At 54.4% G+C, this 10,436-nt stretch overlaps 1 protein-coding gene across 1 annotated transcript in view; it reads left to right on the top strand.

Annotated features, from left to right (window-relative positions):
• The first annotated feature begins 1,843 nt into the window (after positions 1-1,843).
• Positions 1,844-10,436, top strand: part of ARHGAP23 (Rho GTPase activating protein 23) — a 142,640-nt gene continuing 134,047 nt past the window's right edge. The window contains exon 1 of the mRNA XM_090044587.1: positions 1,844-1,973. Within this exon, the coding sequence (XP_089900713.1) occupies positions 1,965-1,973 (9 nt within the window). The 5' untranslated portion in view covers positions 1,844-1,964. The remainder of the gene's footprint in view (positions 1,974-10,436) is intronic.

Genomic DNA, 10,436 nt, shown 5'->3' with positions numbered 1-10,436 from the left:
TTTTCCAGCCCCCGTCCTAATCAGTGACCTACACTTTGAAGACACTGGAATACTCCCCAGAAATCCTGATGCACATTCCCCCTGCTCTAATCACTAGACCCCAAAATGGGAGTAAAACCCAGGAATCCTGCCTCTGAGTCTCGTCTCCACCCCCCCACCCCCTTTGCCTAACCACTCTGACTGTGAAGTGGAGGAAGAGGGGCACTGCAGGAAGACATGAAGTTGAGCATAATAGCTTCCATCAGTTCTTCCTGCAGCTGACTCCTACCCTAGTAACCTAGTTAGGAGCTTCAGCTGCTTGGGACTTTGTTTGCTTTCTGGTCTCCCTTCCAGAGTCCAAGTGGCGGCACTGACAGGGCCCAATGCTTCATCGTTCTGCCACTAGCTGGTGGGAGACAGTTCCTGCCCCACTGTGCTTGCAAGTCTAAACACAGATATGGAGAGAGGGAGCAAAAACAGAGGCACAGGCAATTGCACAGTCATACTACCAGCCAGTAGCAGAGCAGGGCAGAGAGCCCAGGACCTCCGAGTCCCACGCAAGCAGCCTCCCCACCCCACCACGAGGCTGAAGCCTCTCTGGCTTTTAGAAATTTCCAGCTAACATCATTGTTCCTGGCACTAGCACACTACCAAGCAAATATTTATCAATGCTTGGGGGAGCTGATGCCTTCCTGTGAAATGCCATGGCACACGCCATGTGCCGCAGACAAATTACTCATGGAGGATAATTGCTGCTGTGGTAGGCGGCCGGCTTGAAATCAAGTTCATGTTCTCAGTGGGCCTCCTCCCGGCCCTTCCCTGCCAGCCAGTGATCGGTTTGGGGCAAGGTATTTGGGAGGTAGCAGGACTCCAGGCCTGGGTTCAAGCTCTGATGGCTAGAGCAGGTGGGGCGGGACTGGGAGTCAGGTCTCCAGCTTCTGTTCCCAGCTCTGTTGTAGACTTGCTGCACCTGCCTGAACCCTGAGTAGGTAAGAGTTGCCCTACCCGCCCCGTGCCTGGTGCCTCACCATGGCAGAGAGTGTGTGCTAAGGGGAGGAGTAATACATGAAGGGCCTACTCAGACTGATCCGTCTGTTACCTCTCCCCTGACAGCTTCTGGCATTCAGAGACCTAGTGTGTCCTATTTGGAGGTGGCAGCCCCCCTTATCTTATTCAAATACCTACAGACAGACCTGTCCCATGTCTCAGCCTCAATTTCCCCCCCTGTAAAATGGGTCTTAACGCAAAGGGCATGAAACCTATGAGAAAGGTGCTCTGGTGAAAGAAAGCAAGACCCTTTCCTCCTTTCTAACTGCATGGGACTTCTCTGATGACAACCAGGCAGGACTCTCCTCCCCCCACAACTTCCCTGGCCTCCCTAATGGGCCCAGAGCAGTGCAGGCTCCTGGCTGCCACACCCCACACTCCTGGGACTCGCCCCCTACATGCCTACCCCCACCAGCCTCTCACTGGGGTCTCAGTCCTGGCTTCCCCGGGCCTTGGGGCGGAGGAGGTGGACTCTGTCCCCCAAGAGGGCTAAGTCCTGGCCTCTGGGCGCAGCTCCCGCCCCTGCTCTCGGCCGGGCGGTGGGAATTCCGCCTGCGGGAGTGTCACATGAGGACAGGCGGGAGCCGCTGTGCCCTGGCGAGGAGGGGCGGGAGCTGAGGCCGGGGGCACGGATGGGGGGTTCATTCCTCCACCCAGGGTGGGGTCCAGGAGGCTGGGGGCGCTCGGGCTGGGCGGGGGGCGGCTCGGCTGGCACCTCCTGAGCAGGCCTGGGAGAGGAGATGCTCACATGACCCGCCCGCTGTGGCTGTCAGCGCGGGGGCGGGGGATGGCTGGGAGGGGGCGAGGCTCGCACACACTCGCATTCACACTCACACTCGCACGCTGGCGGCGGAGGCCGGGCCGGGCCGGGCAGGGCCGGGGCGAGCGGCATGGACCGCGCCGGGCTCCCGGCCGCCGGCGCGCAGTGAGGGCGCGGCATGGAGCAGGTAGGAGGGAGGGAGGCGCCGGCGGGGGATGCTCACGGCAGGGCGGCCCGGCCCTGCGCATGGGGCGAGGGCCAGGGCTCTGTCTGGGGGGGGGTCCGGCCAGGGTTTGAATTACGGGCGGCCTCATAAGACACGAGAGCCCCCCTGTCAGATTTGAAAACCATAAGCTGAGGGGGCTCCAATTTTATTAGGGTATCACGATGGGCAGTCCAATTTTTTTGCGCCCCCCCTCAAGAGTCAAAGTGTAATTCGGACTCTGTGCCTGGGGTGGGGTCCGGGGCTCTGGGCACGGGGGCCCCCGGCTCTGTGCAAAGGGGTGGGTGCAGCTCTGCCAGGCGAGGGCTGAGGGCTGCGATCTCTGCCTTGCCTGGCGGATGTGGGGTGAGGGTGGTGCGGGGCTGCGTGCATGGGGTGGGGCCAGGGGCCCTGGGCTGCCGCGCAGGGGCGGTGCAGGGCACAGACTTCTGGCTGTGCCACCTGGAGTGGGGAGCCATGGGGGCGAGGACCTTCCTCTCCACTGGGCACCTTCTCCTGTTGTGGGGGGAGAAGTGGGGCAGGAGCTGTCGATTGATGCTACAGGGTTGTGAAGGCGCTTCTCGCGGGGAGTGGGGTGGGGTGGGGGGCTGGTAGCGGGGGTCCAGGTGGGCGTGGCATGGGGACAGGCAGTGTGGAGGGGCTGTATTGGGAGAGGGGGATGGAGGAGGTCCTGGGGGGGCGCTGAGGATGAGCAGGTGGGAGGGAAGACAGGGGTGGGTCATGGCTCCCTCCATTGGAGGCTGGAGAGCACAGGGGGGGCTTGGAGGAAGCAGCAGGGTGGAAGGGGAGCCCCTCCCTGGCATGGGAGGCAGGAGGGATGGGTTCGCTCATGAACATTGGTGGGCACTTCCTTCACTGCTCACCCAGCAAGGTCCTGACTTTGGGACCATCTCCCCACTCCCTCCCCTACCCTGAGTCCAGATGCCACTGTGCTTCTGGCAGGGACACCTCGCTGGGTTGCACACAAGGGCTGGGCAGCATCATAGAGCAGCTTAGCCACAATGGATGCTTCCCCGGGCTGGTGTTTGTGGTCTGCGAGTGTGGAGGGGCCAGGATGCTCAAGGGATGGAGGAGCGAGCTGGCATGTTTATCACAGCTGTTCTTCCCAGGCTCACATAGTGAGCTGCAGAAGCTGGGTACACAGCTGGGAGTTTAGGCTGGAGGGTCTGTGCAGTACCCGGGAAAGCATCCTGCCAAGGCGCTCCAGTATGGGGAGTGTTTCATCAGTGACAAATTGCAGGCATCTGCTGTGGGAATGCAGTGGGATGAGATCAGGCAGAGACCCCCACAGTCTATATACTTGCCTGTACCCATGGACAGAGACCCTGGTAATCTATAGATGCATGTACTACCATTGGACAGGGACCCTCACAGTCTATACACCCATAGTGTAAGGGACTCTAACCCTTACAGTCTATACACCTGCTGCTAGGATTTGACAGAGACCCTGTGTTATATCCACCCACAGCCATTAGACAGAGACCCTTGGCATCTGTATACCCACCGCTACCATTTGAGAGACACTCGTAGCACTTAAACACAGGCACATTCACTCCTGTTAAAGACCCTCATAATCAACACCCCCTCCCCCATAACCATTAGGCAGAGACCCTTGTGATCTATATACTGACTGCAGCCATTAGACAGAGGCCCTTGTTATCTGCATACACACGCCCATTACACAGTGATACTCATCATACACACACTTGTGGCTGCTGGCATGGAGGCACACAAAATGCAAACAGACACATGCATATGAAAGAGACACTAATCATATGCTCGCCTGCCCACACCCGTACACATGCTCTTGTTAGCTCCATTCTCTGGTCCTTCATTAACATCAAGAGCTTTACAACCCTGGCCAGCACCTAAAAGATGCAGGCTCCAAGATTCTGTGTCCCCTGCAGGTTGGACCCTCCTACTCTGTCTGGCTTCAGATCCCCTGTGGGCCTGGGTGGCATCTCGGTCTGCGGTGCATTCCCACCTAATTCCCTTCTACCTTTCTCCTGGCTGTGTCAGACGTTCCTTTTCATCGCCTGCTTGAAGGTTTCAGTCTCTAACTCCCCAGTTATTTGAAGAAGTTTCTTGTCTGTGATACAACAGGAGACAGTCCCTCTCTGTCCTGTCTTACTTTTTGACCCATTGTGGGCCCTGTCTCTCTTGGTGAAGCTGGGACTATGTCCCTGGTTTGCAGCCACTGAGTCTGCATGTGGCAAGAGCTGAGCTCCACCTTTGCTGGCAGTGAAATGCCTGCTGGGATGGGGGCCCTGGGCTGGGGTGAGTGGGGAGGAGGGCAACTGGTTGTTTCCAGCAGTTTGTGAGGGAGGCGTTGGTTTGGAGTCTCCTGGGGCTGTCCTTTGTTCTTGCAAGGATTTGTTTTGTTTTGCTGGGCGGGAAGCGACAGGTGTGCAGATCTGTATTGGAAGGTGCGCCTCTGCACTGCTGTGCCATCTTCGCCCTGTTAGGAAGGGACCTATCAATTTGCACTCATGTGATGCCACACATGCATCCCTGGGAGAAGCTGACCCTTCTGCTTGTGTGCACACACAATCCCAGCAGAGGAAAGAGATCTGCTAAATATCTTACATGCATATGCATGCATGTGTTCCTGTGTGTGCACACATGCACCCCCCTCCCATGGGAAAGAGATGTTCCAGATTGTGTGCACAGACCCCAACCACCATTGAAAAAAGAGCCACCAAATCTCACACACAAGCACACTGCCCCTCCCTTGCCCCCCCAACCCTGGTAAAGAGACCCTCAGAAACGCGCACTATCCCTTTGTCCCCATCCCCAGTGGACAGCTTCTCTCTGGACTGCCATGTGATCTCCTGGCCTGCTGGACTCACTTTCAGGATTGCACCCATGTAGGCATCCCCATTGGATGGAGACCTGGCCATCTGCACCTAACCCCTTCTCTGTTCTCCATACCAAGTAGCACATGCTGTCCCTGGTGGTGCCCTGTTTTGGGCTGGTTTTCAGTCTGCCTCTTACTGGTTATGCTGGATGAGGCAGGATGTGGAAGGAGATGGGGAATTTTTCCAAGCAGCTGTGTGGGGCAAGCAGTCCTTCTCCTTGGCCAAAGTCACTGCAGTGCTGCCCCCTGGGGTGGCCTGGGGTGGAGAGCACACTTCTTTCCATTGCAAGCTGAACACTTGGCTGTGGAGTTTGAAAAAGGGGCTTGGGGATGTGGGGCCTTCTGCAGACAAGGGTTGGTGGGGAATAGTGGCTGCCACCATTTTGTAGCAATGATGTGGTGTGGTGGCGTGGGATGGGAGAGGATCTGGGCCTCTGAGGACTCTCTGTCTGTCTCACCATTAAGCCCAGCGGGGCGAGAAGCAGCTGCCCTTGGGAGCCAGGCCTTAGTGCGAGGCTCTGTGCTGGGGATGGCTGGGGGTGGGGAGGGATCTTTAGCTGGTTGCCTGTCTGGCAGGGAGGGCAGTGTTAGCAAGACAGGAAGGTGCCAGCGCTTGTATGTGAGTGGGGCTAGGGTGATGAGGTGGCTTTTATCAGCCTCTCCCATTGCTTGGGAGATGTTGCTTTGGCCAGGGAATGCTTAATGCTATCAGAACAAGCTGTAATGGGAGAGCGAGAGAAATGAAAGGCAGAGCCCCCTGCAAGCTCCCACCCTGAATCCAACAGGCAGAGCCTCTCTGACACTTCTCGCCCAGATCCAGAAGGCACAGTCCTCTGCCACCCATTTACCCAGAACCCAGGAGGCAGCGCTTCACCATGCCCTGTCCCCTAAACCCAAAGGCAGTTGTCCTCAAATTCTGCCCCACAAAGTTCAGCTCCTCTCCACCACTCCTCTTCCACCTAGCACATCCTGAATGATCCAGGAGATATACGTCCAGAACAGCTTGTGCTGCCTTCTCTGGAGGCCTTGCAGCTGCTGGAAGAAAGGCAAGGGGTTCTCCTGGGACTGGGGCAAGGACAGCAGTATGATCTTTATGGCTGTGTGTGTTGAGCATGTCCCATCACCGAGTCAGACCTCAGGCACCTGCCTGAAGATGGGCTGAGGCAGTGAATGGTTCTCTTGGAGACTGACAAACTGCTCTGGATTTGCTTCTGGGTAACTGGGAGCAGAATCCAGCTCAGAACCTGCTGATCTCAGTCTGATGCCCACTCTTGCTCCTTTGCAGTGGAAATAATGCTGCCTTGGAGTCCTGGGACCTCCTACCTGAGAGTCTCAAACCACTTCTGGTTTAAACTGGGCTTTTGAGAGAGGCTAAGGGAGCTCCTTCATATAAAGCATGTTCTTAAGGTTAGGCTTCTTAGAAAACCTTAGCTCCATGCCGTGTAGCGTTGCCATGAGATTGCTCAGCATGTTATTACAGGTGGGGAAACTGAAGCACAGGGGAGAAAATGTCTTGCCCCGGAACATCAAGTAGGGCAGTGTCAGATTGGTACCCAGGACCCTGGTATTCCTATCATGTTCAGAGGAAAAGGAAGTGCTTTGTGACTTCCGGGCATTTTGTGAGGAGAAACGGGGCCACTAAGAAACAAGTAAGCTCTTCAGGACAAGGTCTGTCCCATCATCACTGTTTGTACAGCACCCAGCACTGTGGGTCCTGCTCCATGAATGGGGGTTTGAGTGTTACCATAGTCCATTGTATAATGAGTTGGCTGGATAGCAGTAAAGTAGCCTGCCGATGAGGTGGATGAGGTGAGGGGGAGCAACATAAGGCTCCCAAGGGAAGGCTGGACCCATCTGCTAGGAGGTCACCATCCCATGAGATGTTCCTGGCCTGCTGTCAAGGAGAGACTGGAGGTAACAGCCTCAGGGGAGGTGCAGCCTTGTGGGTCTTTGCTGTGTCTCTAGCATCTCTGATGTGTTAGGAGCCCTTGCCCTTCCCAGTCCTCCATGGTCATAGCAGTGAGTTTGCTGCTGCTGCAGGCGATCAGTTGGTTGTTCTGCTCCTGTGTGATGGTAATGGTGAGAGTATTGACATGATGGAGCTGTGGTGCTGAGCAGCCCAGCCCTGAATGACCAACACCAGTGTGCAGCCTGCCAGCCAGCCTTCCCCATCTGCTCTGCCTGTCATCTGAGTTCACATTTATCTTGTGATAGTGACTGGAGGTGAAACCAGGCTGAGCCCCCATTGCGCTTGGTGCTGCACAAAAGTGTCTCAAATATATCAGATCCTCTCTGCCTCTCCTCTTTCAGCCAAATTTCTTCCCCTTCCTGACCCACCTGCTGGCTCTGTGTATATTATTAGAACCACTTCCCCAACCACTGAAATGCAGCCACCCCTGGGCTGCAACATGGCACCTATTCAGGAGCAGCGTGGATCAAAAAGCAGATTTAGGATTTGGGTTTAGGGTCCACTGGGCCCTGTGTATTCTGTGGCATCTCTGAACCAAATTTTGTGGTAATGGTTTCTTTCTGGCATCTTTGTAAAACCGTCTTTGTTCCCTTCCCTCTTGACACACCCACCCAGCTGTGGCTTACGGTGGAAATAACCTGCAAGTGGGCAGCTTGCTGAGGGTTGTTTTGGGCAGTGGGTTTTCTAGTCACTGCCTATTTCCCTGGGCCTCCGTGGGCACAAGCCAGTCTGCACAGTCCAGCTTAGCAACTCCTTCCCTTCCCTGGACAGAGGAGGGCTTGGTTCAGCAGCTCATCCTTCCAACTTCCCAGGGCTTTGATTGCTCTGGGCTCTACCCAGCCAGCACTGCTGGCAGCGCCCCAGCTCCCTGGCCGTAAAATGGACTCTTTCTATCTGAGGTACTTATCTGGCTCCCATTACTGTGGTAGCTGAGCACCTCTTAATCTTTAATGTCTTTATCCTGACAACCCCCCAGGGAGGCAGGGATATAGCATCAGCATTATTACAGGTGGGGAAATGAAGGCTGGAAAGGCTAAGAGACTTGCCCAGGGCCATACAGAACATCTGTGGTAGAGCAGGAATGTGAACCCAGGACCCCCTCATCCAGCCCTGTTGTTAGATTCCTTCCAAGGTTTACCTTCATCAGTTAAACAATTGTTAGAAAGGGCAACTTTCTGTGTCTAGGATGCTGTGCCTGTTAGTTCAGATATGTTTTGGAAAACTCCCCTTTTTATCTTGGTGACGGTAAAGCCAGGGGATGATATGTGTGTTGAAAGGCCTGTGAGTGCGGAGTTAGAACACGGGCATGATTAGCGAGGAGGTGTGTGCACACACATGTCCTGGGGGAAGCAAGTGTGTACTTCGCGTGTCTATTTTCTGGCACGGGAACTATTTGTGAATGTGTGGATGGGTCAGGCAGGGCAAGTGGAGGTAGGGGGGTGCATATGAGTTCGCAAATACATGAGTTTCTCCCTCTTTGGGAGAATCCAGAGGAGCTGATCTCCTAGCCCCTGAAATCTTCCCCCAGACTCCAGCAGTGCTCCTTCATCTAGTGACTCCCTGGTACCCAAAGGCCCCTGGTGCTGCCCATGCAGCTCTGGCTTCTATAGAAATCCCTGCTCCTGGCCCAACCTTTCCAGTCCCTTCCTGCTTCAGGACCAGAGCTTCCCCAGGCCTCCTGCTGCTTCCTCTGCAAGTGGGAGATTGTCCCAGGGACCACGTCTCAATGTGGGGAAAAAAAATACCTCTCAGTCACCCAGCTGCATTGCAGAGCTGCTTCCAATTGAGCGGCCCTGGGTGCCTTCCCCCTTTGTCCTGATTGGTTGCAACTCTTCTGGAACAGGCCGTGTTAATTTTAGGTTGTGATATAAAACAGGTTGGCATGTGGTTTAGAGCTCTGATTGGCTGGGAGGGCGGTGTATTATCCTATAATATAACCCTGGGAAGCTGGTGGATAGGGTGAGTGCTGGACAGTGGCCATGCCTGCTTGTCGTCTCTTGCTAATAATTGAAATGGCTGATGGCAGCCCAGGAATAGCTCCGGGGCTGTTGGCTGCATGGGAGAGGAAAGGCATTCCAGGGGCTCCTTCTTGCTTGGTTCCTTGCAGAATCTCCCCCACATCCATGTGGGAATGTGCTGTCACTATAGCACTGAAATGCATTCATTCAGAAATCTTCTCCCTCAACTGTGATTCCCCCCTCCCTGCTTTTGGTCAAGCAGCTTGGCTCAGCCTTTCATTCTCAGCCTGTCTATTCTGGCGTTGGGTGGGAAGGGGGTGAAATGCTCTTGCCTTTTGGACCCCCCCTCCCCACCTATGATGCATGTTTCATACGGAGGACCTTGTTTTTGTGCCTTTTAAGAGGCTGCTTTCTGGCTTATGACTGTCCCCTGGTCTGGGCTTGTCCGCAGGGCTTTCTCTTGTTTATCCGTGTTTCCCATAGCCACCGATGCAGACTTGGCAGGGCTCACAGGGATAGAAGGGAGGGGCGCTGTAACCCTTTTGTTGCTGCACAGCCTGACTCAAAATGGCTCTGGGGCCACACCCCGCCTGAGTCTGCTCCTTTTAGATCAAATGAAATATTTGGCAGGAAGGGCTTATCACTCTTGGCCTGATCCTGCCATGCGCTTCACTTTAAGCACACAAGACTTGTCTTTGATGTCAGTTCTTGCCAGGAGCAGGGCTGGAGCTCTCTGCACCCTGCAGGATTGAATCCAGCGAGACAGGAGTCAGCAGGAATGAAGGGCCAGATGCAGATCACAGCAGCAGAAATGTAAATGGGCACTGCCATTTCTCTTGTTCTCAGCCTGTGGAACGTAGCTCAGTCTCCTAAGGGACAAAATGCTTTAGGCTAACCAGAGATTTAGGGCTTGATACGGTGGTTTCTGGGTGAAACTTAATCATCTGTGCTATACAAGAGGCCAGCCTATGTGATTTAATAGTCACATCTGGCCTTAAGCGATACGAAACCAGTAGCAACTTTGCTCAGGTCAATGGGACAGGCTCTCAGCTGGTATTAATCAGCATGGCTTCACTGAAGCTGATTTATGGTAGCCAGGAATTGGGTCCATTAGAGTTATGGCAACATGAAAATGGTATCAGGGAGACCAGAATCGGTACCAAGATGTCCTAAGAGAAGCAGGCTGGGAGTAGGATGACCAAATGTCAGGGTTTGCTCCCTTTGCTCCTCCCAAAAAGGTTTTCAGCTCAGTAACAGCATTTTAATGATGTTGTGTTCAATGAAGTTTGTTGGTTGATGTACTGGTATTAACCCCAGGCTGCAAGTTCTTGGAAGATGCATGATATTCCTCCAAAAAGAATTGTTCAAAGATTCCTAAATTTCAGTATCTTCCACAGGGCTCTGTGCTCCTAAATCCTTTAGACCATTGTGAAATCTTCCCCCTAAGGACCTGATTCTTCATTGCCTTGTATAGTGGTACTTTCATCACTTCAAAGTGGATGGATAAGCTGACCGTTTTGATCTGGTAGCATTGCATGTATGCTGGTACTTTGCACCTGGTATAGAGACTGAGCTCCTCCAGGGCTTTGACTTCAGTGTAAAAAGGGAGTGTTTTCTACATGGAGAGAACCCTCTTGAGGTCC

Source organism: Crocodylus siamensis, chromosome 4, assembly GCF_052110815.1.
Source record: "Crocodylus siamensis isolate JL-2025a chromosome 4, ASM5211081v1, whole genome shotgun sequence".
NCBI lineage: Eukaryota > Metazoa > Chordata > Crocodylia > Crocodylidae > Crocodylus > Crocodylus siamensis.
The sequence above is the reverse complement of the archived record's forward strand: the minus strand, read 5'-3'. Positions and strand labels throughout refer to the sequence as shown.